Source organism: Vespula vulgaris, chromosome 17 (genome assembly GCF_905475345.1).
Source record: "Vespula vulgaris chromosome 17, iyVesVulg1.1, whole genome shotgun sequence".
Taxonomy (NCBI): domain Eukaryota; kingdom Metazoa; phylum Arthropoda; class Insecta; order Hymenoptera; family Vespidae; genus Vespula; species Vespula vulgaris.
In genome coordinates, this window is record NC_066602.1 from 4,409,793 (window position 1) to 4,433,217 (window position 23,425).

Sequence of the window (23,425 nt, forward strand, 5' to 3'; positions counted from 1 at the left end):
AAGGAAAGAAAAATAAAAGTGACCTGGAAAACTGTAAGAATTGATTTTTCATCGTTTTGTATTACACGCATTTATAATATCAGAAATGATGTGTCGTGTTGACGAGGACAATAATTGCAATATGTGATCTTCTAATTGTTTTGAATACTGTATATGACTTAGACCACTTTCATAATCACCGGCACACATACACACACACAGACATATATATATATAATAGAAAGAGAGAGAGAGAACAAGAGAAAAAAATTCTAGCTAGTTAGTTTCACATGCAAAAAGAAGAGGATAAAGAGAAAATTCGCGTGAGACGAAATGAAAAGTTTTTGAACATGAAATGAGTATAACATGTACAAAAAAAAGAGCATGATCACGTCACGCAGGAGCCACGAGTATATGACCGCTCGACTTGTTAAGTTTCACAGGCGATTAAAAAATAATAATCGAAAGAGATTAGAAAAATAGAAGAAAAGATACGTGAAAAATGAAGAGAAACGAGAAGGTGACAGAGGATTTAAGAGAAGGAAAGAGAGAAGAAAACGGGAGGAGCGTATTAAAGTGCGGCCTTTGCCTACCCCCACCCTTCGCGCATCTTTCCCTCTCTCCTAAAGTCAGAGACACTGTACTTAAAGAGAAAACGGACACTCCTAAACATATTTCATTTTAATATTTATTCTAATAATTCAGAGGAATGTTTAGAGATTAATTATTTCAATCCCGATGACGATAGTCACCCAATATTTTTTCAAGGCGACATTCTATAACAATTATTCTATTAAAAAATGTTATATTTTTATTGTATAAATACGCAATTACTATTAATTATATTCTTTCTCTCTCCGTGTCTTTCTCTAAAATCTTCTCTCTTATTTTAATAAGGCAAATAGAAAAAAAACAACGATTGAAATAAACGACATATTGATCTTACATAGATCATCTTTCTCTCTTTCTAAAAGACAGAAATGAAACTAAAAGAGATAACAGAAATAATCGGCATAACGATCTCTTATAAATCATCATCATCAACTTTCTGTCCACTCTCTCTCTCTCTCTCTAAAATCTATAACGTTAAACTAAGAAAGTTAACAAACAAAACCAACCTAAAGGAATCAAGAAAATCATATTGGATCAATCACTCTGATCCGAATATCGACATCGGTATATCGTATATAAAGAAGTGAGGAGATATATAAACCTGGTCGAAGGGGGATTTAGAGGGAGAATAGGGAGACATTGTGGGAGAGGGGGGATAGGAAATCGAAAGCAAAGTCCGTAACCCCCGTTTGCGACTGGGCAAGGCTTCGCTTCAGACACGGCGTGTCCTCGGCGTGGTCCACATCGTCTCCTCTCTCGTGTGTGCCCTTGTCGTTACTCTCTCTCTCTCTCTCTCTCTCTCTCTCTCTTCCTCCCTCTCCCTCTCCTCCCCTCTTTCTCTCTCTCTCTCGCTCTCTCTCTCTCCTTCAACGGTCTCAGATAATCAAGCTCGCGGAGACTCTCGTCCTGTCCTCTTCGAGCGCGCACGGCGCGTTTCGACGGCCAACCGCAGTCGCCCTCGTCGTTTGCCACCGACTTGCCACTCTTTCTCCTCGTGTCGTTCCACTACTACGATAAAAGGGAGTGCGCTTTCGGCTTTTCTTCTCTTGTACTTACTTGTATATAATTTTTTTTCTTCCTCGATCACTCATTCATTTCTGATCTAAGGATATTAGATAGAACGAGAGAACGTACGATCGAGAAAGTTCAATTAATTACTTCTTTTTCGGGATAGAGAGGGAGAGAAAAAAAATTAAGTGTGTTTTATGTGTCTCGATTTTATCGCAAGGTGAATTTCTTTTTATTGGAATATATAGATTTTTTGTTTCATCTATCAGTTGACATTTTCTTTTGTCAATGAGAAGAGACAGTATCAGGTGAACTATTTAACATGTTTACGTCAAGAGGAAAGCACTAGCCTATGAGAAGAGATTTCTTTTTCGGAGCCTGAAGATCATACTATCGTTGGATGATATTGTTATTTGTTGTGTGGACGACGGAGAGTAAACTAGGAGGAAGTCTGGATTATAAAAATCAACAGGTACGTTCGTTCTCTCTCACTCTCGTCTTTTTCGTCTTCCTCTTCCTCTTCTTCTTCTTCTTCTTCTTCTTCTTCCTCTTCTTTTTCTTCTTTTTATTTTCTTTATTTTCTCCAGTTGGGATGAGAGAAAAAAACGCACCATGACGGACGTTTCCGCGTGTAATTGTCGGCCGGCATCGACTGGACAAATAAATTATCCTCGCCGCGAGTTTCTTGCCAATTAAAGCGATCCCCCCCTCGTTACGTACCTACTACCTACTCAGTGTGTAACTCAATGTCACGTCTACGTTTTGTGAAAAAGATAGATATCGACGATGATCTATGGATGATATATTTCTCTTTCTGTCTTTCTTTTCATACAAAAACTTAAATTCTTCTCCAATAATAAGAAAACGTTTGTTTTAAATACAATATCTCAAATATTTTGTGCTTGAGATAATGATGATCTATAGATCGATCATAGTTTCTCTTTTTCTTTTTTTTTCGTATAAATAACATAAATACCCTCGTCGAGAATAAGGAAAAGTTTACTCTAAATATTGTGAATATTTTCTCTTGAGATATATACGTGTAATGAAAATTTTATATAGTTTACAAAAATATATATACTTTGTGCTTAGAAAAATGTCAAAAGTTTCTCTTAAGGTGAGAGACAAAGTCCTGGCGACGGCGAGGAAAGAAAGCACGGCACGCCATCGCTTCATTTAAAATGCAAATTCGTTTGGCTTGGCGTGAACCAAGGCGGCCCGAATTATTCTAATTACCCCTCCGTCCTCTCCCCCATATACCGTTCTTTTATTCTTTCCAAGCATGGACAATATATAATGTTACAAGAGAGAAAGAAAAAGCCGATCGATCGTTTACCACTTGTGTGATCATTAGTTTTCCAAATGTTTCGAATAGAAGAGTATGTCATGGACTTGACCTTTTCAATGTGTTCATGTATTTTTTTTACCATCATCATCGTCGTCATCGTCGTCGTCGTCGTCGTCATCGTCGACTATAACCGAAACTTTACGTAATCGATCTTTTAATAAATGTCGTTCTTATGTATCAAATCTTTTCGTCTCGAAATTCTCACAATTTTTCTTTCATGAATTAAAATAGACAAAAGAGAAAAAAATATATAGTACAAATTCGACGAGAAAATTAATATTACGAGAAAGAAGAAGATACATGTATATTCGATGCAGAAATTCGCGCCAAATTTTCTCAATGAGATGACATTGATTAAAAATGTTATTGATTATTACAAATGGGAAATCGATATAAACAAAAAAGATACTTTCCGTTTAAAAATTCCTACGTAGCAAAAAGAAGAAGTGAACGAGTTTCATTGGTGAATATTTTGAGAAAAAGAGAAAAGAAAAAAGGATATAACTTAGGATGCGGTAAGCTGGCATGAGTTTACGCATAAGCGTGTGCAAAGTGTAAGTTGGAAAGAGGCATAGATTATCGTGCTAACGTGTTCACGATCCAAGCGAGATGTCGTGTTCATGTAGACCTAATATATTCAGATTTTTATGGCTGGTGGCGTATCGGAGATACGAGAGTCCACCACCCTCCCAACGCCCCCGCGACCCTTCTCGCGAACACTCACCATCTCTCTCTCTCTCTCTCTCTCTCTCTGTCTCTCTTTCTCTCTCTCTCTCTCTCTCTCTCTCTTTCCGTCAAACCTTCTCTTGGCGTAAGCACTTAAAGGCACACACAGGGTAACCTAATGAATAAACAAAAACTAGATTTAGCTTAAGGCTTACACACGTAAAAGCGTGACCTTAGCGACTATTTACTCGTAACAAACGCGAGGTTCTCAACCTAAATGAAAATCTCATCGTTATATTCGATTAATTTTATTTATCATGATGTCGAATATGAAAGAAAAAAGTCTTATTTATCCAGCATCGAAATCACCGAAAAGGATAAGGGCAAGAGAGCCAAAGAGCGTGTGTTGCAATGCTTGGAAAGATTTTGCTTGGTCGAAGGTACTTACTAAGATCGTGAGAATGGCGTCGGTTAGGATGATAGGGTTGCAGACACGTGTTTGTAAGAGTAACATCGGCAAAACAAATGGCATGCGAGAAATCTCATGCTCGCTGCTGCTCCTGCTGCTGTTGCTTCTGCTGCAGTTCTGCTTCGCCTTCCTCAAGTTCTCTACCTTCTACCATCTCCCTCTACGGTCTACTATAATCGCTCAATCCTCATTATCGAGATATTTTGTTGGCAAGACAATGGTCTTTCTCAATGGCTTCTGTTATAATCTTCAATGATTCATGTTCAACACATGATTGTTCTTTTCTTGTAATGGAAAAAAAAAAAGAAAAGAAAATTATCTTTGAAGTGAAAAGACATGAGACATGATTGTTCTTATCTTGTAAAGAGAAAAGAAACTGAAAGAAGGAGAAGAAAATTATTGTAAAAGTTGAAGGATACCAGTTTGTCTTGCTAAAAAAAAAATTAGTATCAGGATAAAAGAGGAAAATTGTGAAAACTAGAAAACTCTAAGCGTGATTGTAGTTAGATCAGGAAAAAGGAAAACAAATTATTTATTGCAAAGCCAAGAGAAATAACAGAAAAAAATAATAGTACAGAAAGTAAGAAAAAAAGATTATATTAATTATTATTACGCTTGATATTAATATCTAATTATAAAGAAAAATTAAATTATAAATGACTATTATCTAATCGAAAAGACACAAGATGAAAGTACCCTTGTAATACAACCCCTCAAAAGACCAACCACAAAAATCAGTTTCAACTCTAACCACAAAACGAAGCCACCCTTATTATACAACCCTTCAAAAGACTACCCATAAAAATCACTTTGAAATCCAAAAATACCATAATAACAAAACCACCCTTATTTCTCAATCCTTCTCTTCCTCCGTAAAAACCAAAAGGATCAAACTCATCAAACTCCTCAATAAAAAAAAAAACTACACAAAAAATAATGTTGAAATTCAAAAAAGGTATTTCTCATAAGGATAGCCATAGGAGAAAGCGTAACGCGTGTAATAATTCGATCAGATTAAGGTCCCAAGCGAGGCCGAGCGTGTAAGCAGGCCTAATAGGGGGTAAGCATCGACTTCGAAGGAGGGTCGGAGGTCGATCGTACTCCGATGTACGTGGTGCACCTACTACTACTACTACTACTAATCTACTACTACTACTAGTACTACTACCTGTACTCTTCCTTGAGTAGAGACCAAGGAAGCAAGGGTAAAAACGTTGAACGACGAGAAGGGGAAAGGGAGGGGGAAGGGAAGCTTTGGTAATCGCGCATTAATTTGCATCACAAAGTACACGCCACCCGCCACGCTACGCACGCATTCCACGTACTTTTCCGCTTTCTCTCTTTCTCTCTCTCTCTCTCTCTCTCTCTCTCTCTCTCTCTCTCTCTCTCTCTCTTAGCCACTCTCATTCCATATTTCTCTCCTTTTCTACCCTCATCTATTTTTTCTCTATTATTTCTTTTACTATACTTCCAAACTAAAATTTGCAATCAAATTAATGTTTCCTCGCATATATATGTATATATATATTTTTTTTCTAATAATCTCGTAAAATAATCTTTATAATTTTCTTATTTCAATTTAATTTAATTAATTAATTCTCTCATTTATTTATTAATATATTTATTTAAGTAATTCGTTTGAATCGACATATGTATTTATTAATTTAAATGTCATTTAGTGTATGTAAACGGGAGAAAACGAGACGGAAACGAATTCTTACTTATCTTAATCATCTTTCTCTTTCTCTCTCTCTCTCTCTTTTTCATACTCGATTGTGGCCTAAATCTCTGTACGATCATATCTTATGAGAGAAATGAGAATCACGGTTGGCCGACTACCGGCAATATTTAGCCGCGCTTCGGCTTATCGGTACGGTTGCATATTTAAGGGTTGCCATGTCAAGCGTCAAGCGCGCCCTTTGAATACATTTAAATTCATTATCCACGGCGACTATAACTCCGTTTCTTCGCGCCACTTCCATGCCACTCTTGTATTGTATAATAAAGACTCTTTATAAGTTGTATTTAATAAGTAGATATATATGTGTACATACATATTGTGTATACGTGTGTGTATATTCTCTTGGAGAATCAAAAGGTGACTAGGTCATTCATTAATTTATTTACATTATTTTATTCCGATAATTCGGGAAATTCAGACTCATCTTTATTTGATCACCATTGAAATATATTGAAGATTATTTAGATTATAAACTTGTTGATATTTTAGAAAATTGATAAAATTTTTATTATAAAAAATCATTTGAATTCGTCAAAGCAAATTTTGTATATGAAATTCTCGGAATTATCAATTCTCAAAATTACCAATTTTTATTAAAATCTGATAGAGAATGTTTGTATGAAACCCTGATGATTTTTTCTTTACAAATTTGTCTAATTCTCTCATCCCGAATTTTCAATATATATATATTTATTTATTTATTTATTTATTTATTTATATTTATACATATATTCTAAATAATAACAATTCTAATCTGTTTTAGGAAGAGAACCGAAAACAGACGTTTTACCATGCCGCATACAGGTGAGTCACGAAGGTTAGAATTTTCAGCTTTCAACAATAAATCAAGACAACATATCCGCGAGAAAAGGAGCAACGAAAGGGAGAACTCTCTTCTTCTTCTTCTTCTTCTTCTTCTTCTTCTTCTTCGTCTTCTTCTTCTTCGAAAGAGAGATCGAGATCAAGATTGGATCGAGAAATATATTAAAATCGAGAACGACGAGTATATCTTTTGATATTCCTTTTTTTTTATATTCATTCGAGAATGATTTATAAAACGTCGGATTATAAATTGTCGTTAATCGTATCAAGACGGCAAGATCAAAAGTATCGATATATTGAAGATTTAAGTAATTTTCTTGAAACTCCTTTCAAGATCGTCAAAATTCACAAAAGCATTTCATTATAAACGATTTTAATGATATTCTTTGTGGGGTTTCTCTTATTTCATTCGTGTATTACTAGTTCTCGATCTTATCTTCTTCTTCTTTGCTGTCCCTCTCTACCTCTCTCCCTCTCTTCCTCTCTCTCTCTCTCTCTCTCTCTTTCTCTTTCTAAAACATAAAACGTTTCGATCATTTTCGTTTACGATCTGTAGATCTTATAGACTGTTTACGACTTTTCATTTTTTTTCCTTCAAAATTTTTCACTTATACGCCACACACACACACACACAGTTGTATACATATACTTATTATATACTTATCTTACATGCACGCGTCATGTAATATTGTTATTATTATTATTATTTATGATCCAAAAATCTTTAAACATTCTTTTCTATTTTTCTCTTCGCCAACAATAGAGAGACATCATTCTCACTAAATACAAAAACTACTTTTGCTTACATAGATATTACTTTATATACATATTATAGTCATATTTATAAATCAAGTAAATAAGTAAATAGTGAGAGAATTAAAGTAAAAAAAGAAAAAAGAGAGAGAGAAAGAAAGGAACTGTATGAAAGTTGAGAAAAAAGAAAAAAAAAGAGAAAAAAGGTGCATGCGATATGGCGTTAATGTAAGAAGATAATATCGAAATAGGGAGGGATGAAGAGCCGGCCATTTATAAGATCATTTTCATTAAAGGAATATCGGCCTATTAAATACTTATTAAATACTTGAAGAGTTCTTAAAAAGAAAAAAGAAAGAAAAGATAAAAAAGAAAAAGAAAGTTTACATACTCAAGAATTTCCTTAAGAAAACAAACACACGTGTGTACGAGAGAAAAAGAAAGAGAGAGAATCTATTAGCTTAGATGTATCGTGATTGGAGGTAAAGGCAGGTGTATAAAGTTCGGGCAGAAACCTAAATGGCATTCGTGATAGCGATCATTTCCGGTCCGCATTAGTTTACCGTCTCTCGAGCAACGTAAGCATCGTATCGCGAATACATACATACGTATCTACTTAAAGATTGCAACGGAGCATCCAAATGACACTACTTTTCCTATTAATATCACATTTTCGATGGCGAATTTTGATTTTCCATCATACATATATATTTAACACCATACATCTACATTTAATGTCATACATGCACATTTGACGTCATAAATATACATTTGACACTATAACTGCATATTTGACACCATTAATATACAAATATATACGTTAATACATACATACACATGTGACATGATAAATGCACATGAACATACATAAATCCAAATTTGAAATCATACATATCCATGTATAATACATACATAAATACGCATTGGACATCATAAATTGAGCATATATACGTGGTCATATGTTTTCAATTTACGCAGATGGGACGTTAACGTTCACAGTGTTATGAAATTCTTTCGTTATGGGAGATGAGAAACGTCGGGTTACATCGGATTCGCTTGATTTAGCTGAGTGCACTTTGGTGCGGTGTAGTGCAGTGCAGTGCAGTGCAGTGCAGTGCAGTGCTGCGGCGCATAGCAGTGTCGGTGCCGTTGCCGGTGCCGTTGCCGGTGCCGGTGTCGGTGCCGTTGCCGGTGCCGGTGTCGGTGCCGGTGCCGATGCCAGTGCCGGTGCATTCAGGATTATTTTTCAAAGGCATTATTTTTCGTGAATTCGGACCAGCTTGATTTTTATGTAGATAGGACCGCCTTCCTGCTTGCTTTTTGCCGTAATAATAATTTGGCCCTCTCCCTCCTCCGGCTCTCCTATACTCGTGCTCGAGACCGCTTGGTATAAGCGCTATAATTTCCTCTACTTATTCCCCTCAGGCCGATTCAGGTAGTCGTTCTTCTCTTTCTCTCTCTCTCTCTCTCTCTCTCTCTCTTTCTCTCTTTTTTTCTTTTATTCAGAAATTGTCACAAACAATAATATAGCACAGTGTTCGCAAAATTAATTCCTTTTTATATACTTTTATTGTTTATGATTACTAGATTATTATTGTCACATTTCTATTTGTATTATGTAATTATATATGTTATTATTAAAAATAGTAAGAATTGTTATCATTATTATTATTATTAAGGGTGTTTTGGACAGAAGAATGATTGAACGAATCTTTGAACTTTGATCAAAATTATTTAATCGCTCGATAGGAGAATGAAAACAATTATTGGCAGAGAATTTTAAATGAAAATTGATGATCCTCGTGAATAGACATCTCCCCGTTAAGTCGAGAGGGACAAATTGCCATAAAAATTATAGGGAATCGATCGAAGCGTGTCTTTTCAACGATAAAACTTTCAAAATTAGTGTCGAATAGATAGAAAAGAAATCTCGTTATTTTTTCGTTCGGAATTTTTATGAGATCGACGACCGTTCGAAATCATCCTTTTACCTGTAACACTTCGCGTTTTATATCTATTTGGTTATTTACATACTCATAAAATGTAGATTTTTAAATTAACGATTTGTTTTTTTATATCATTCATATATATTTTATTTAAATACGCCCATTATCGAAATTTATCATGAAAAATACTATAAATATAATATCGATATATTACATATAAATACGTAAATGATACTAAACAAGATCAATATTTTCTATATGTAATATTTATAACACAGAATATTTTAGATAATGTAAAAATGTTTTTGACAAATTTATTTACATCACTTATCAGTCAACTCGATATAAATAAAACAAGAATAATTTATTCTACCTGAAGAAAATTAAAAAAGAAAATAATACACATATAACATCACACTCTTCATTTATACTTACTTACATTGGAAATGAATTATAAATAAGTATCAATATATAAAAATATTTATTTTTTATAGGTCAAGCAGGAGTGAATCAACTTGGTGGTGTTTTTGTTAATGGCAGACCTTTACCAGACTGTGTACGTCAACGTATCGTACAACTAGCATTAGTCGGTGTTAGACCTTGCGATATCTCACGACAATTACTCGTCTCTCATGGCTGTGTTTCCAAAATATTAACAAGATTTTACGAAACTGGAAGTATCAGACCAGGTAGCATCGGTGGAAGTAAAACTAAGGTTTGTCTATATTTTTTATAATCGAGTCACATTTTTTATTGGTTGAACAAACCCGAAAATATATTTATTACATATTAAAATTATTTTTATTATTATTATTATCTTAATCTGAGGCTTTGATCTATACGAGATCAATAGCCCATATATATGAAAATAAAGCGGTATGTACAAGTTTTACATCTAAAAGTTGTGTCCCATTAAAACACAATTATCTTTAAACAAAATAGAACTTTTTGGTAAACTTATCAATAATAATAATAATAATAATAATAATAAATATTTGGTTTTGTGATCGTATTCATTCGACAAAAAAAAAGAGATGAATAAGCAACAACAACAAAATCAAAGGACCCAATGTAGTTAGGAACGAAGGGAAAGAGAGAGAGATAGAGAAAGAGAGAGAGAGAGAAAGGGGGAAGGTAGATAATATAGCGAGAAGATAGAGGATGCTTCGGACATTCCTGATGTGATTTTAAGTAAGGCCTGTGTTTGTATGTGTGTGTTGACCATAAGACGCAATTATCCAAACACCTTGCGACGTCCTACATTTGCATAATTTCATGGCTTTTGCACGCTTTTCTTGTTCGCGTTTGTACGTTCGCACGGTACGCCCAGTTTGTGAATCACGGGATGATGTGTGATCATCGTTTTATGGGATCTCGTATGTTAAATTAATCAAGTACTCGATGTGAAAATGATTTCGATCTTCTTTTCGGTAGCTCAAAAATAAAAAGAAATAACAATGAACGTAACAAAATAATTATATTTTTCTGTAATATCTAATATCTACAAATCCTAAGTGATTTTAAAAATCAATCACTCTTTTTCAAAACTTTAGATTAATGTTTTTATTCAGATTGTACAAGCTTAACTGCAAGCTTAAAAAGTTTCAAAAAAAAATAATTGATTTTATGCTCCCACCCTTTATGTATTTCAATAATAATTTACAACAAAAATAAGAGAAATATCTACATTTTGGATCAATAACTAAACCATTTTTTTATGTTTTACATGTTTTCATAAATTTTCAAGATTTACATGTTTTCTCATAAAAGCTCCATGAGAATCTTGTGGCGTAATGTAAATGGCATATTCGATAAAAGTTTTATGAAATACATTAACTTACGTTACATCGATCTAAAATAATGTTACGTCGTAATAAATGTCTACTTTTAAAACGAGTATACGAGGCCATAGATCTTCTCTTTTTCTATACACACACGCGCGCGCGCGCGCACACACACTATATGTATATATATATTTTTAGAATTGATTTTGATTGTCAATCATAAACTATATATATACAGAATAGGCAAAAATTTTCATAGATTTATAGTTTTATATAGAAAAAAAAAAAAATTTGTCTAAAAAGTCTCGAAACATTTATAAAATCATTTTTGACCCTAGGACACTGTGCCTCATCCTGTATAAACTAAATTTTCTTTAAATAACGACAAGAAAAAATATTCTCTTCGTTCTCTGATGTGCTTGATAATATCGTAGAAAATGATGAAAACGATTTTGAGTGTAATTCTACTTCAACCCTAATAGATCCCTTAGGCATGTGATTCTACGCGCACACGCACACACACCTACACACACACATTAATGACTATATAATTCTACGGTTCACACGTATGAAAAATTTCTTATAGGATGCATCTCTTTCTTGGCCTTAGAAAAATTAAAAAACTATGAATAAATTTATTATTGTAGATATACACCGAATTTTTGAAAATATTACATTTTCCCTTCTTACTCGTGAAAATATAAGATACTTATTGATATCGATTTTATTAGTTTCGCCTAATCATTCGAAGCTTCGAAGATCAAAGAAAAGTAACAGGAAAAAAAGAAACTGTCTAGATCTTTATCACGATACCTGCATCTCTCTCTCTCTCTCTCTCCCTCTCTCTCTCTCTCTCTCTCTCTCTCTTTTCTCACTATAAGAGGTAGATCACAAGATAGTAAACCTTCAAAGAGGCTTTTACGATAATTAAAGTGATCGGTAATTAAAATGATCGATAATTGGATAACGAGTGGTCTTCTTGTTCTTTTTTCTTTTTTTTTTCTCGAAATCGGATACAGCTTGTGCGTGTATGTGTATGTGTGGTATAAAATTAACACACAAAGCTATCCCTTTAAGTTCCTTTTTTCTTTCATTGTCATCTCTTCCATTAAGAACACCTACTATTTAATACCGACCAAAAAGGTAAAGCTATCTGTGATCCTAGGATTCGAACAATAGCGGTCTTATAATTACATTAAAGAAAATGTCTATTATAGTACAACTGTCAAATATGAGACATTAGTGACCAGCTGTTTTTCTAGAAATTCAATTTGAATTTTTAATATTTCGATGTAGATTCATTACTTGGATACATTTAGTTAACAGAGTGGGTAGAGTAATAAGTAGCGTATTAGATTCCTAAGCAGGAATCCTGGGTTCGAATCCCACCTAGGAGTTTGTTTTTTTTTTTCATATTTTAATTTTTTTAATTTTTCGACAGAACATCTAACATTTTTATAAATATCATATTGATAGAAATCGTAATTGTAAGAGAAAATAAATGGAAATGTATAAGTAGAAAATGTTTTGAGTAGAACATTGTTAAGAAAGTATAGAAGGAAAGATAGGTAAAAATCAGGGATGAATCGATCTAGAATGTAATTTCCAGAAGCTTTGCGCATCGTTCAATTTGGCATACGAGCTATGGAATTAATTACCAAACTATCGAGACGATCTACACGTGTTTCTCCCGTACACATGAGGTAACATTTTCGATGCGTGTCCTCGTAAGTACTTTCGCCTGTTATCTGTAAGCATACGCGTGCGCTCCAATACGATACGATAGTGAGACAGAGAGAGAGAGAGAGAGAGAGAGAGAGAGAGACAGAGAGAGAGAGAGACAGAGAGAGAGAGAAAGAGAGAAACAAAGAGAGAGAGAGAGAGAGAGGATAATGGGGCGACATCACGAGAGAGAAAATTGTCTCATGAAAAATGCACGCCCAGTCGAAGGAGCGAAGGTAATAAAGTGGAACGTCATGGGCGACGAAAAAAGAAAAAAAAGAAAACGAAAAAATCTGCTGCTATCTCTTTCCAACTTTGATCTCTTTCCTTTCTTTTCTCTTTTTCGTGGTATTCGTGGTAAATGTAATGCCCGCGTCACTCTTTTACCACAGCTGTAAAGGAATCTCTTTTTAACAGGTAGAACAACATTCAAATTTTCCCGCCTTAATGACCCACGCTTAACTCGTTCGCAAGTTCGTCGATGACTGATTATCATCAGAATAATCCGATCAATCAGACAAACGAGATCAATGTGTATGTGTGTATGCGTGTATAGACATCAATTTAGATTGTAAACAATAATGAAAATTTTGTTGAGTTTTGTGAAATTTTGTTGCGGAACAAAACTGTCTTTATGAATCATTTTTCTTCATTTTTCAATTATTGTTAATTATCGTTCAAAACTTTCTGGATCGATGGATCCTTTCGAGTACTATCTACGAGCAGAGAGAGAGAGAGAGAGAGAGAAAGAAAAACGTTCAGTTTTCCAGGTTTATCAGGTAATTAAGATCTAAACAGACTAGTCCTACAATGTTTACTTTTCAACTTGAATGATTTAGATGGAAGAGAACATAGAAAGAAACATATAAAATGTATTCTCACATGAATGAAGTCGTTGTTGATTTCTCCTTTTTTCTGACGAATTGCATCGATTCATACAAGTTAATCTGTTCTTAGAGTTCTTATATAGTTTTCATCATAATATAAATTCCTATTTAATATTTCACATTTTAATTATCGATAAGGATGTATACGCACACACGCATACATATATACGTGTTATTCAGCAAAATGCATCGGTTCATAGAAATACATAGTTTTCTTATGCCGTTTGCACCGTAACATAAATTTTCAATAAATATTTCATATATTAATTATCATTTGTCTCTTTCTTTCAAACAGAATAGAAAAGGAAAGGATCGAAGATTGTTGCTAGTCCTGATAACCTTTATCAGCTAGGATGTACACACCCACACACATACATATATACATACACACACACACACACAGTAGGTTCGTGCGGTAATTACCGAGTTGGTCAACCTGTTCGAACGGTTTGCGTTATCTAACGTTTAGCGCCATATGTCCGTCCTGCCAAACCAATTTCCTCGACCGTGTGAGCGAATACACGCGTATGGAGAGGTAGCTCGTAACGTAGGGATAGCTAGAGGTAGGGTGAGAGAGAGAGAGAGAGAGAGATCGACATTAGGACACGTATACACAACGTCGACCGAGGTAATTGTGGCAACGACGACGGAAGTGTCAGATTAGAATCTGAGATGCTCCTGGTAGCACGCGAGGCTTGTCCTAACCCTCTGAAACTATTAGGCTGACCCTCCCCGTCCTCTGCTCTTGCCATAACCGCCCTTAAACGTAGCGTACCTCGGCAGTAACTCTCAATCTTTCTACTCGAATACCAAAAATATTATAAAATTGGTTATAATTCGATCTTAAGATTTATTTGAATATTTTCGCGACATAACATATATGTGTGTGTGTGTGTGTGTGTACACACGCACGCGCGCGCGCACACACACAGACACGAAATATATACTTAAGTACGCAAGTGTATAGAGATTGAATCAAAATGTAATTGTTGTCTTTTTAACGATTACAGAAAAAGGAAAGGAAAACTAAGACGCATCTAAAACTTAAAAGAAATCCAAACACAACCCTTAATTCATAAAGTGCAAAAATTATATATAATATATAGACGTAGGTTGTACATTAGAAATAAATTTTGAACCAACAAAAATTCGAGAGAAATTAGGGAAGATCGAATTGGCAAAAAAGATTCACCCTTTTTATCTCTCTCTCCCTCTCTCCCTACTCTCTTTCTCGGTTCGTCGCCTTTGGCACGAGTCGACGATCTCAAAAATCTCGGTATGAAACCGAATAACATTTCCATAACATTAGCATGAAATTATCAGCGGCGGCTCCTCTCTTGTTGCGTTGTATATACCATTAGTAGTCCCCTCTTTTAAAAGCTCATTGGCAAGTAAAATTGGGAGAATCACTTTGAGATTGAGAATCACTGAACTCACTACTTTTGGAACCTTTGAAAAGGCTACGAAAATGAGCTAAACAATTTTAATAGATGACGATAGATCTCTGTTCTAATTCAAAGATCGAAAATCGTTAAAATCACTTTGGAATTGACGATTGAGAAACACTGAAGTAACTCTCTCACCTTCGAAAAGACGACGGAACTGGACAGGAATGGGGTTGGCAGATGACGATAGTTCTCTTCCTCGTACTGTCCCAAAGCGGAGGTCTAAAATCGAAATAAAGTATGTAGTAGGTTTATAACCCACCTACCGGACTTTAGTTGGTTATCTTGATCGTTGACCCTGGTCTTATGGATCCTCTTCTTCACCTGTGCTCGACATATGCCGAGGACATTCTCTTTCCAACCAAATTTCCTGTCGATTCGTTTCGTTTCGTTTACATTTAACTCGATTGAGAAATAAGATGTCACGACCTGATCAATTTATTCTCAGATAGATACAACTATTACACTCGCTAATACAACTATTGAAGAAACTTTGTACGTATATCTGAAAATATGAGGGAGATAACTTATTAGATCTTGGACATATCCTTGGTAGATAATTTTAGTTAGAAAACTAAAAGCTGGATCGTAAAAGTTAAATATTCGCTCGTAATAGTCTCCCATATAACTATCAAGAATGTAAATGGTTTCTCGTGTGTAAGAAGAAGATAATCCTGGAGTTAAATCTTTACGATCCACTGTAGAATCCTTCCTCAAATGTATCGAATGCGGTATCGCGCGTGTATATGAGTAAAGAAAAGTGAAATCTAGGAGAGAAGAGAAATATATATAAATAGAGAAAAGAGAGGGAGAAAGAGAGACGTTTCGAAGAGTCTCTCGTTAAAATGAAAGTCTCTCTTTTAGAGACCAAGACAGAGTTTATATGTTTATATTGCAATTGCAGCAAGTAGCAACACCTACGGTCGTTAAGAAAATTCTACGAATGAAACAGGAACAGCCGACGATGTTTGCCTGGGAAATACGTGAACAACTTGCTAGACAAGGAGCTTGCGATCCACAAAGCTTACCTTCCGTTTCATCGGTTAACCGAATTCTCAGGGGTGGTGGACTGCACACGGATCATCCTGGAATCGAAGGGAGCTCATCCACTGGATATGCTTCGCAAATCTCTTCCAATGTTGCTTCCAGAGGTACATCCCATTTTTTTATCTTTCTTACGATTTTTTAAATACTTTAGGATTTTTCGAGATTTTTTTGAATTTTTTTCTGTTTTATCATTCGATGATAATCTTTTAACTAATAAAAGTATTATTATAAAATGTATAAAATTGAAAATCATATTTACATTCTTATCATTTAATAATAATGTTAGATTATAAACTTGTATGTCATATATGTATTATTTTCAAAAAGTAACATCTCTGTTTTATCATTTGATGATAAATTTTTGACTATAAATCAGCGATTAATAAAAGTATTATTTTATTAGAGATATAAAAATAAAAGGATATAGACATACATATATATATTGTGTGTGTGTGTGTGTCAGTTTATTTTTTACCTCCAGGGCTATTATTATATTGAAATATTTTTTTATAGATTAATAAGTTTACCTCAATCAACGATCTCTTAAACATCTGTCTCTAACACGAAATCGATCTAAGACTTCATCAAATCCTCTTTTTTTCTTCTTTCTTTCTCTTTTCTATCTTTAGTTTTTTCCTTTCTTACCCTTTTTCTTTAGCCTCGATTAGTCTCGAAGAAGAAATTTGAAGAAAGTCGATAGTCAAGAAGAAATTTGGTGAAGACTTTGGTACTCAACGTGATTGACTCGTCAGTCTAAGAACACGCAAACTTCGATAAATCTTCTCTGGTCCGAGAGAAAGGATCTTCAAATTTAAATCATTTCTCTTTCGTGACCTATGCAATTTTTACATCAAACAATTCCTTTTTTTTTCAAGTCCCTTAAAGGTAGAAATCGAATTAAAACGTAAACATTTATTCTACTTTAATCTCAAACAACTCCATGTAACATTAATATCATAGACCATAATACATTTTTTCATAAAACAAAACTAATTGTTAATTTATATCTAAAAAATTAATATGTATTTCACGTTATATAATTTTGTCTATTAAAAATAATTTAAAAAAAAATCGATTTATATAAAGGATCAAAGATAAAAATTGAGAGGGACCACACAGATTGAGACCAGTTGAACAAATAAATGAAAAGGGTTGCATAATATTAGGGGCACTTGAAACCGCGCCAGCTGACATCAACCTGATCCACTTATTAGCCACAAACGATAAGTTAAAACTTCACGTGACGTATTATAAACTCGAAACAGCCCTTCTATCCAATGATTAAATTCAGCACGAAAGATTGAAGATAAATATTCGACTTGACGTGACTTTGACAGCTTCTTTTTCAACAATCAACCAATCAGCCTCAATTTTCCTCCTTTTTTTTTTCATAAATAACTTTAATTTAACTTTCATAACTAATAGTTATGATCATTTTTTTTTCTTTTATAGAATCGTTAATGAGGACAGACTATCAATTGTTCTACCCAGGTGCGTTAGGACCATTACAGATTTCAACAAGTTCAGGAAACAATGGTACACCTTCTTGGAATCCAAGTTTTTATTCGTCGTTGTATCAAGCTACAACATTACATTTACATCATGGAATGCAATCGTTAACGTAAGCTCATTGAAAAAATATAACAATATAATAATGAAAAACGCTATATAAATATTTGCTTTATGCTTCTTTTTCTTTAGATCTCTAGATGCAGAAAGATTAACCGATCAAAATGGAGTACAAAATCAAGTGGAGTTAAAGTCTAGTTCGAGTTCTATGGCAGGAAGTGATGATTCTTTAGACAAGAGCGATCTAGAGGAAAACGCTGAATCTCAGGATCAATATAAATCCTTTCAAAGTGGTAGGATTATATTAGAACTTGGTCAGAAAATAGGAAGCGATCGAAGTGCATTTATAAGACATCCGACACCACCAATAAATTCATTGGAAACGGATAAGCAACAGCAAAACAATAAACAACAACAAAATCAACAGAAAAGAATTATTGCAATAGAAAAAGAACAGACGAGTACAACAGTAACAAGTAATGAAGTACCTGTTGAAAATAGACCAGCTCAGGTACAAAAAAAACGAAATCCTTATTCGATAGAAGAACTTCTTAAAAAGGATGAAAAGAAATCAACCTCAAAAAGGCCTAGGTTGATAAATATAGACGTCGTACAACCATGCGGTATCATTTTGAACAAAGAAATTTAAAGAAAATCTTACAAACAAATCTCATCTAGATCTTAGGTTTAATGAAGTAGTATGATAGGTCTGTAAGATCTCTATAAGTTAACTTTCATTATATATAATTTCTAAGTTAACCTTTAATAAGTTGTTATGTTTGACCAAGATACATAGACGTCTGAATTCGCCAAATGTAAAGTAAGATGATAAGTAAGAATCTTGTTGATTTTGACCAAGAAGTGAAAATATGAATAAATACATGAATATCGTTGTCCGAATGACTAAACGAAAAGGCTAATAAAGTAACGGCTGTAAAGTGTGAGTACACGGAAGAAGACATGAAAATATACATATATATATATATATGTATATGAAAAGGGCACATGATGCAGTAAAGCTATAAACGAGTTTGGTGTTGTACCGTTGACACGTGCACTAGTGTAAAATACGATGAAATGTCGGAGTGACATAAAACAGGCATAAGAGAAAGAAAGAGAGAGAAATTATATAGCAACGAGAGAGAAAGAGAGAGAGAAAGAGAGAAATTATATAGCAACAAGAGAAAAAGAAAGAAAGAAAGAGAGAGAGAGAGAGAAAAAGAAAGAATGCCAGTTTTGCGTTTACAACGTTGTAAAAGCCTTTTATCCTGTTTCTCATCTCGGTCCAATTAATGCACTATAAAATGCACATTGCCTCTACGTCCTGCTGTGGTTTTTTTCTCTTTCTTTTCTTCTCTTTCTATCTAAAGGCTTCTAAAAAAAAAAAAAAAAATAATGTCTCAGTATGATAAGAATGTCTCTAAGACAAGTTTCAACCGCATTTACCATCTTGACAATGTTTTTATTTCTATTAATTTTTTCATTTTTAAGGAGGAGATCTTATATCTATTCCGTTGATAGAAAAAGAAATCTAGAAATTAAGACTAATTAGTGTAATTAATGTTTAAAAAGACAAAAGATGGAGATCAATCTTTTTTGTTTGTTTTTTTTTTTATCACTAGAAAAATTCTTCAAAGAAATATTTATTGTAGATTTAGATTGAATCGCTGTCACTTAATTGCATAATTGAATATTGCATTCTTCGTCTTCTTCCTTATTATTATTTATTTATCAATGATATATGTAACAAAAATGATTTTAATTATAAGATTGGGCTTATATATCTTTACCAAGTGTGTAAAAGAGAATAAGGATAACGTAAAAATTTTACTAAATAGTCATCCACAATATCTTTCTTTTTTTTCTGAGAAAAGTAACTTTGTCGAGTCTTCAAACTTGAAGATGTTAAATTTAATCAATTTTTTCCTCTGATTATTATCAAATAATTAACAATCGTAATCTCAAGTTATCCTGTATAATATCATTAAAATACACTAGTCAAAATGATATCGTTTTTATTACACTAATTAACAAAATAAACATACCCTCTAAGAGATATATTATTGTTAACTAAAATTTATTTAAATTATTTAAAATAATTTGGTGGTTTTTAAAAAAATTAACTAATATTTTAAAGAAGGTATAAATTCAATTCTTCACAGTATTCTCAGCATAAAAATCATTTAATCTCTTATCATCAATATAAACAAAAATTATTTAAAAAAGTTATTATATTTATATAATTATATATATAGATATATAATAGTATCGAGGAGGATTGAACATTGTTGCTTCTCATTAACGAGAGCATTTAAAAATTTATATATATATGTCTGTGTATATATATATATATATATATATATATATATATATATATATATATATATATATAATCATTTAACAGCTATATATCAAATTCCAGATAATAATTTTTATTCAAAGAAATTCGATGTATAGCCATTACTTATAATAATAATAATAATATAATAATAATAATAATAAAGATTGTCATGGACAACTACATATATATATTTATATATGTACACTCTTGTTCTTTAAAAAAAAAGAAAAATTTGTTCAAAGTTGAAAATTATGTTGAGAATGATTCAAAGTATTCGTTGAAACTGTGTGAACCGGATGTGAAGGTGCTGGTGTGTAAAGACTATGATGAGAATGCGATTTAGCTCTGGATAGCTCACTGTAACGATCTTGTTCAGGTGGTGCTACCAGAAGGACTGGTCTCAAGGACAAAGATTTGCGTGAGCCAGCCACGCTTTGAGCCTCATTTACATAACCTGGATTGACCTCTCCTAAAAGAAATGCATTAACTTTAGTTTTTCTATAAAGAAATTCCCAAAACAGAAATAATAATGCAATGAAAATATTAGATTGATTAATAAATAATTAGTGAGTTTATTATAATATATATATACTTTATTATTATTATTTTTATTGTGTTTTATTATAATAAAAAAAAACATTTATTAATATGTTAATATTTTATATTTATTTGTAATATATATTATAGTAATTCTTTTTGCTATTATAACAAATTTTTTTACTTCTTTATAAACAGAATTAATCTAATTAATTCTGAGTTTTTATTTATAATAAACTCATTAATTTATTCATAAATCAAAAACGTAATAAAATATAAATAGGTGGATGTTATTATATTGCATCAATATCGCATACCTTTGTATAAAGATCCATTGTTAAAAGGTTCTGGTTGTAATCTAATATGTCTTGAGGCAAGAATGAAAGCGAGAGCAGCTAAGGTAGTAGCATCAAGAGCAGCAATTGCAGCTAATGGTATAGCCCATCTAACTGCACAAGCTCCAGGATTATACCTGCAAATCCAAATCCAAAAACAAATTGGCTTAATTCATTTTTTATTTAAAATTATAAAGAGAAAATAAAATAAAAGAATAATTCTACCTAGATGCAGATGCACCACAAACTGCTCGAATCGCTGGTGAATCCCAACCAAGTGGATAAACACATACACCAATTGCCATACATATTGCTACAAATCAAAATAGTAATAATAATAATAATACTAATAATAATAGTAATACTAATAATAATAATAATAATAATAATAATAATAATAATAATAATAATAATAATAATAATAATAATAATATAATAATAATGATGATGATGATGATGATGATGATAATAATAATAATTACAACTATAACAACAATAATAATAATAATAACAACAATAACAACAACAACAATAATAATAATAATAACAATAATAATAGCAGCGATTAACTATTGAAAAGTTCAATATGTTAAAATAGGGAAAGACATTTGAATTGATGAGATTAATGTAGGGAGGGGAACTGTTTCACTATATATATATATATATATATATATATATATATATATATATATAGCGCGCGCGCGTATGAATATATATAATATATATATATTATATATATATAAATGATACATATAAATATAACACACACACACACATATATATATATAATACTATAGCGAGATAGTTGAAGAAAAATTAAAAAAATAATCTAAAATTTATCGAGATTTAAAACATTGAACGTTAAACGTGTTAAACACATCGAGCAAAGTTGATTTTCTTTGGTGAAACCTTTGCATTCTCTCTCAATTTGTTCGTATTTCAAACGGCAACTTTCACCGCGACTAGTATAGAAACGAAACGAGTGATTCTTGGTATGATACAAAACACAACAGAGAACTCGAAATACAACGCACGTCATACACTACTACAGCAGCTGCTGCATCCGATTACTAAACATGAATATTTCATTTCAATCTGTACTTTTTTGAGAAAGTGATTCGGAGCAACTTTCTTTTTATTAATTTTCTTTTCAGTTATTTTATTTTTTAATAAATAAAAGGAAAAGTTATTCAAACGTTCAATCGATCTAAAATGATCGAGATCATTTTTTTTTTTATTAGTCGGGAAATATGCTAGTGTCAGTGATCAAACATAACCTAAATTTAAAAAAAGATAAAACTACATTGCATTTGTAATCAAATCCAACAAAATGCATATGTTAATAGTCGAAGACGTAGCCAATGGTACATATGTATCATATACATACATACATAAACACAAACGCATAAATATGAACGATGGCCTTTTATACATAACGGACTATTCTACATTTCCTACGCATGTACTATAAGAGTCACGTTCTTATTATAAACTCGATGCACGTTTGAAACCGGATATGTGAAAAGATTTTTAAATTCTATGTAAAATAATATATATATATATATATATATATATAAAGGGAGGGGGGGGGATTGATTACATCACTAAGCGTTGAGTCGACATAGAAGGTTCGTACTTTCTAATATCCTCTCGCAATTGTACAATTTTAACAACATGTCTTCTTTTATTACCTGAAACTACTTGCATCCAGCCACAAAGATAAAAAACGGTCGTGCTCTGACAAAAAAAGAAAAGTAGCATCGCACAAATCGAGAGCAATGCAACGATCACAGCAATTCCAACTAATATAGTGCTGGCTCTAAATGGGACATTGGCTATGGTCGAAAGATCGTCTAATCTTCCGATGCATTCCTCTCCTAATTCACCTACAGAATCATTTCAAAAAGAAACAAAAATATTTATTTACTTATTTAACAAATAAACTTTATTTTACGTCGTGAATTTATTAAAACGTTCGTCAATGACATTACCAACATGTCTACAAACTAATTGGCAAATAATTTTTTTTTCGATGAATCTACATTTCAATGATCAATGATACGAAAAAATCATTGACGAATTTTCGCGTAGATACAAACTTTTTTGAAAATTCTAAGAAATGATTTATTCGATAAATTTAATATTATTTCTTACCATTTCCATAGCTACATCTTGTCCAGAGTCCAAATCTTCCAGGATTTTCGTGTTCCAAATCACCAAGCCATTCTGGTGTTACGAATGCAACAACACCAATTATGGCGTAGCATATGGTGAAGATACCCCAGAGTACACCGATCGCTTTTGAATTACGTATGTAATTCGTTGCATACATATGAGACGATTCGACGTACTCTATTTTTGAACCCATTTCAATGATTCGTAGCTTTCCACGAAGGACACACGTCGTGATCTAT

At 32.8% G+C, this 23,425-nt stretch overlaps 2 protein-coding genes across 3 annotated transcripts; one reads left to right on the top strand and one right to left on the bottom strand.

Annotated features, from left to right (window-relative positions):
* Positions 1-1,393: 1,393 nt before the first annotated feature.
* Positions 1,394-19,805, top strand: LOC127070063 (paired box protein Pax-9). 2 transcript variants are annotated; one of them, XM_051007919.1, is made up of 6 exons: positions 1,394-2,071; positions 6,587-6,627; positions 9,839-10,059; positions 16,087-16,333; positions 17,682-17,850; positions 17,931-19,805. In XM_051007919.1, exons 2-6 carry the CDS (start codon positions 6,615-6,617, stop codon positions 18,445-18,447), a joined length of 1,167 nt encoding a protein of 388 aa, XP_050863876.1. In that variant the 5' UTR covers positions 1,394-2,071; positions 6,587-6,614; the 3' UTR covers positions 18,448-19,805. The 2 variants fall into 2 exon arrangements, with proteins under 2 accessions (XP_050863876.1, XP_050863877.1); XM_051007920.1 differs by having other exon boundaries at positions 1,395-2,071; positions 16,135-16,333.
* A 373-nt stretch (positions 19,806-20,178) lies between these two features.
* LOC127070066 (LHFPL tetraspan subfamily member 3 protein-like) lies at positions 20,179-23,391 on the bottom strand. Its single transcript, XM_051007925.1, has 5 exons — positions 23,166-23,391; positions 22,703-22,897; positions 21,237-21,324; positions 20,994-21,148; positions 20,179-20,608 (listed from the first exon to the last, which is right to left on the bottom strand). Exons 1-5 carry the CDS (start codon positions 23,377-23,379, stop codon positions 20,376-20,378), a joined length of 885 nt encoding a protein of 294 aa, XP_050863882.1. The 5' UTR covers positions 23,380-23,391; the 3' UTR covers positions 20,179-20,375.
* Positions 23,392-23,425: the final 34 nt, after the last annotated feature.

Excerpts from the sequence above, each read along its gene's own strand:
- LOC127070063 (XM_051007919.1), top strand. Across the intron at positions 10,060-16,086 it reads TCGGTGGAAGTAAAACTAAG|CAAGTAGCAACACCTACGGT; the intron begins GTTTGTCTATAT and ends TTGCAATTGCAG. Across the intron at positions 17,851-17,930 it reads CATGGAATGCAATCGTTAAC|ATCTCTAGATGCAGAAAGAT; the intron begins GTAAGCTCATTG and ends CTTTTTCTTTAG.
- LOC127070066 (XM_051007925.1), bottom strand. The coding sequence starts at position 23,379 with ATGGGTTCAAAAATAGAGTACGTCGAATCGTCTCATATGTATGCAACG. Across the intron at positions 22,898-23,165 it reads AAGATGTAGCTATGGAAATG|GTGAATTAGGAGAGGAATGC; the intron begins GTAAGAAATAAT and ends ATGATTCTGTAG. Across the intron at positions 21,325-22,702 it reads CTGGATGCAAGTAGTTTCAG|CAATATGTATGGCAATTGGT; the intron begins GTAATAAAAGAA and ends TTTGATTTGTAG.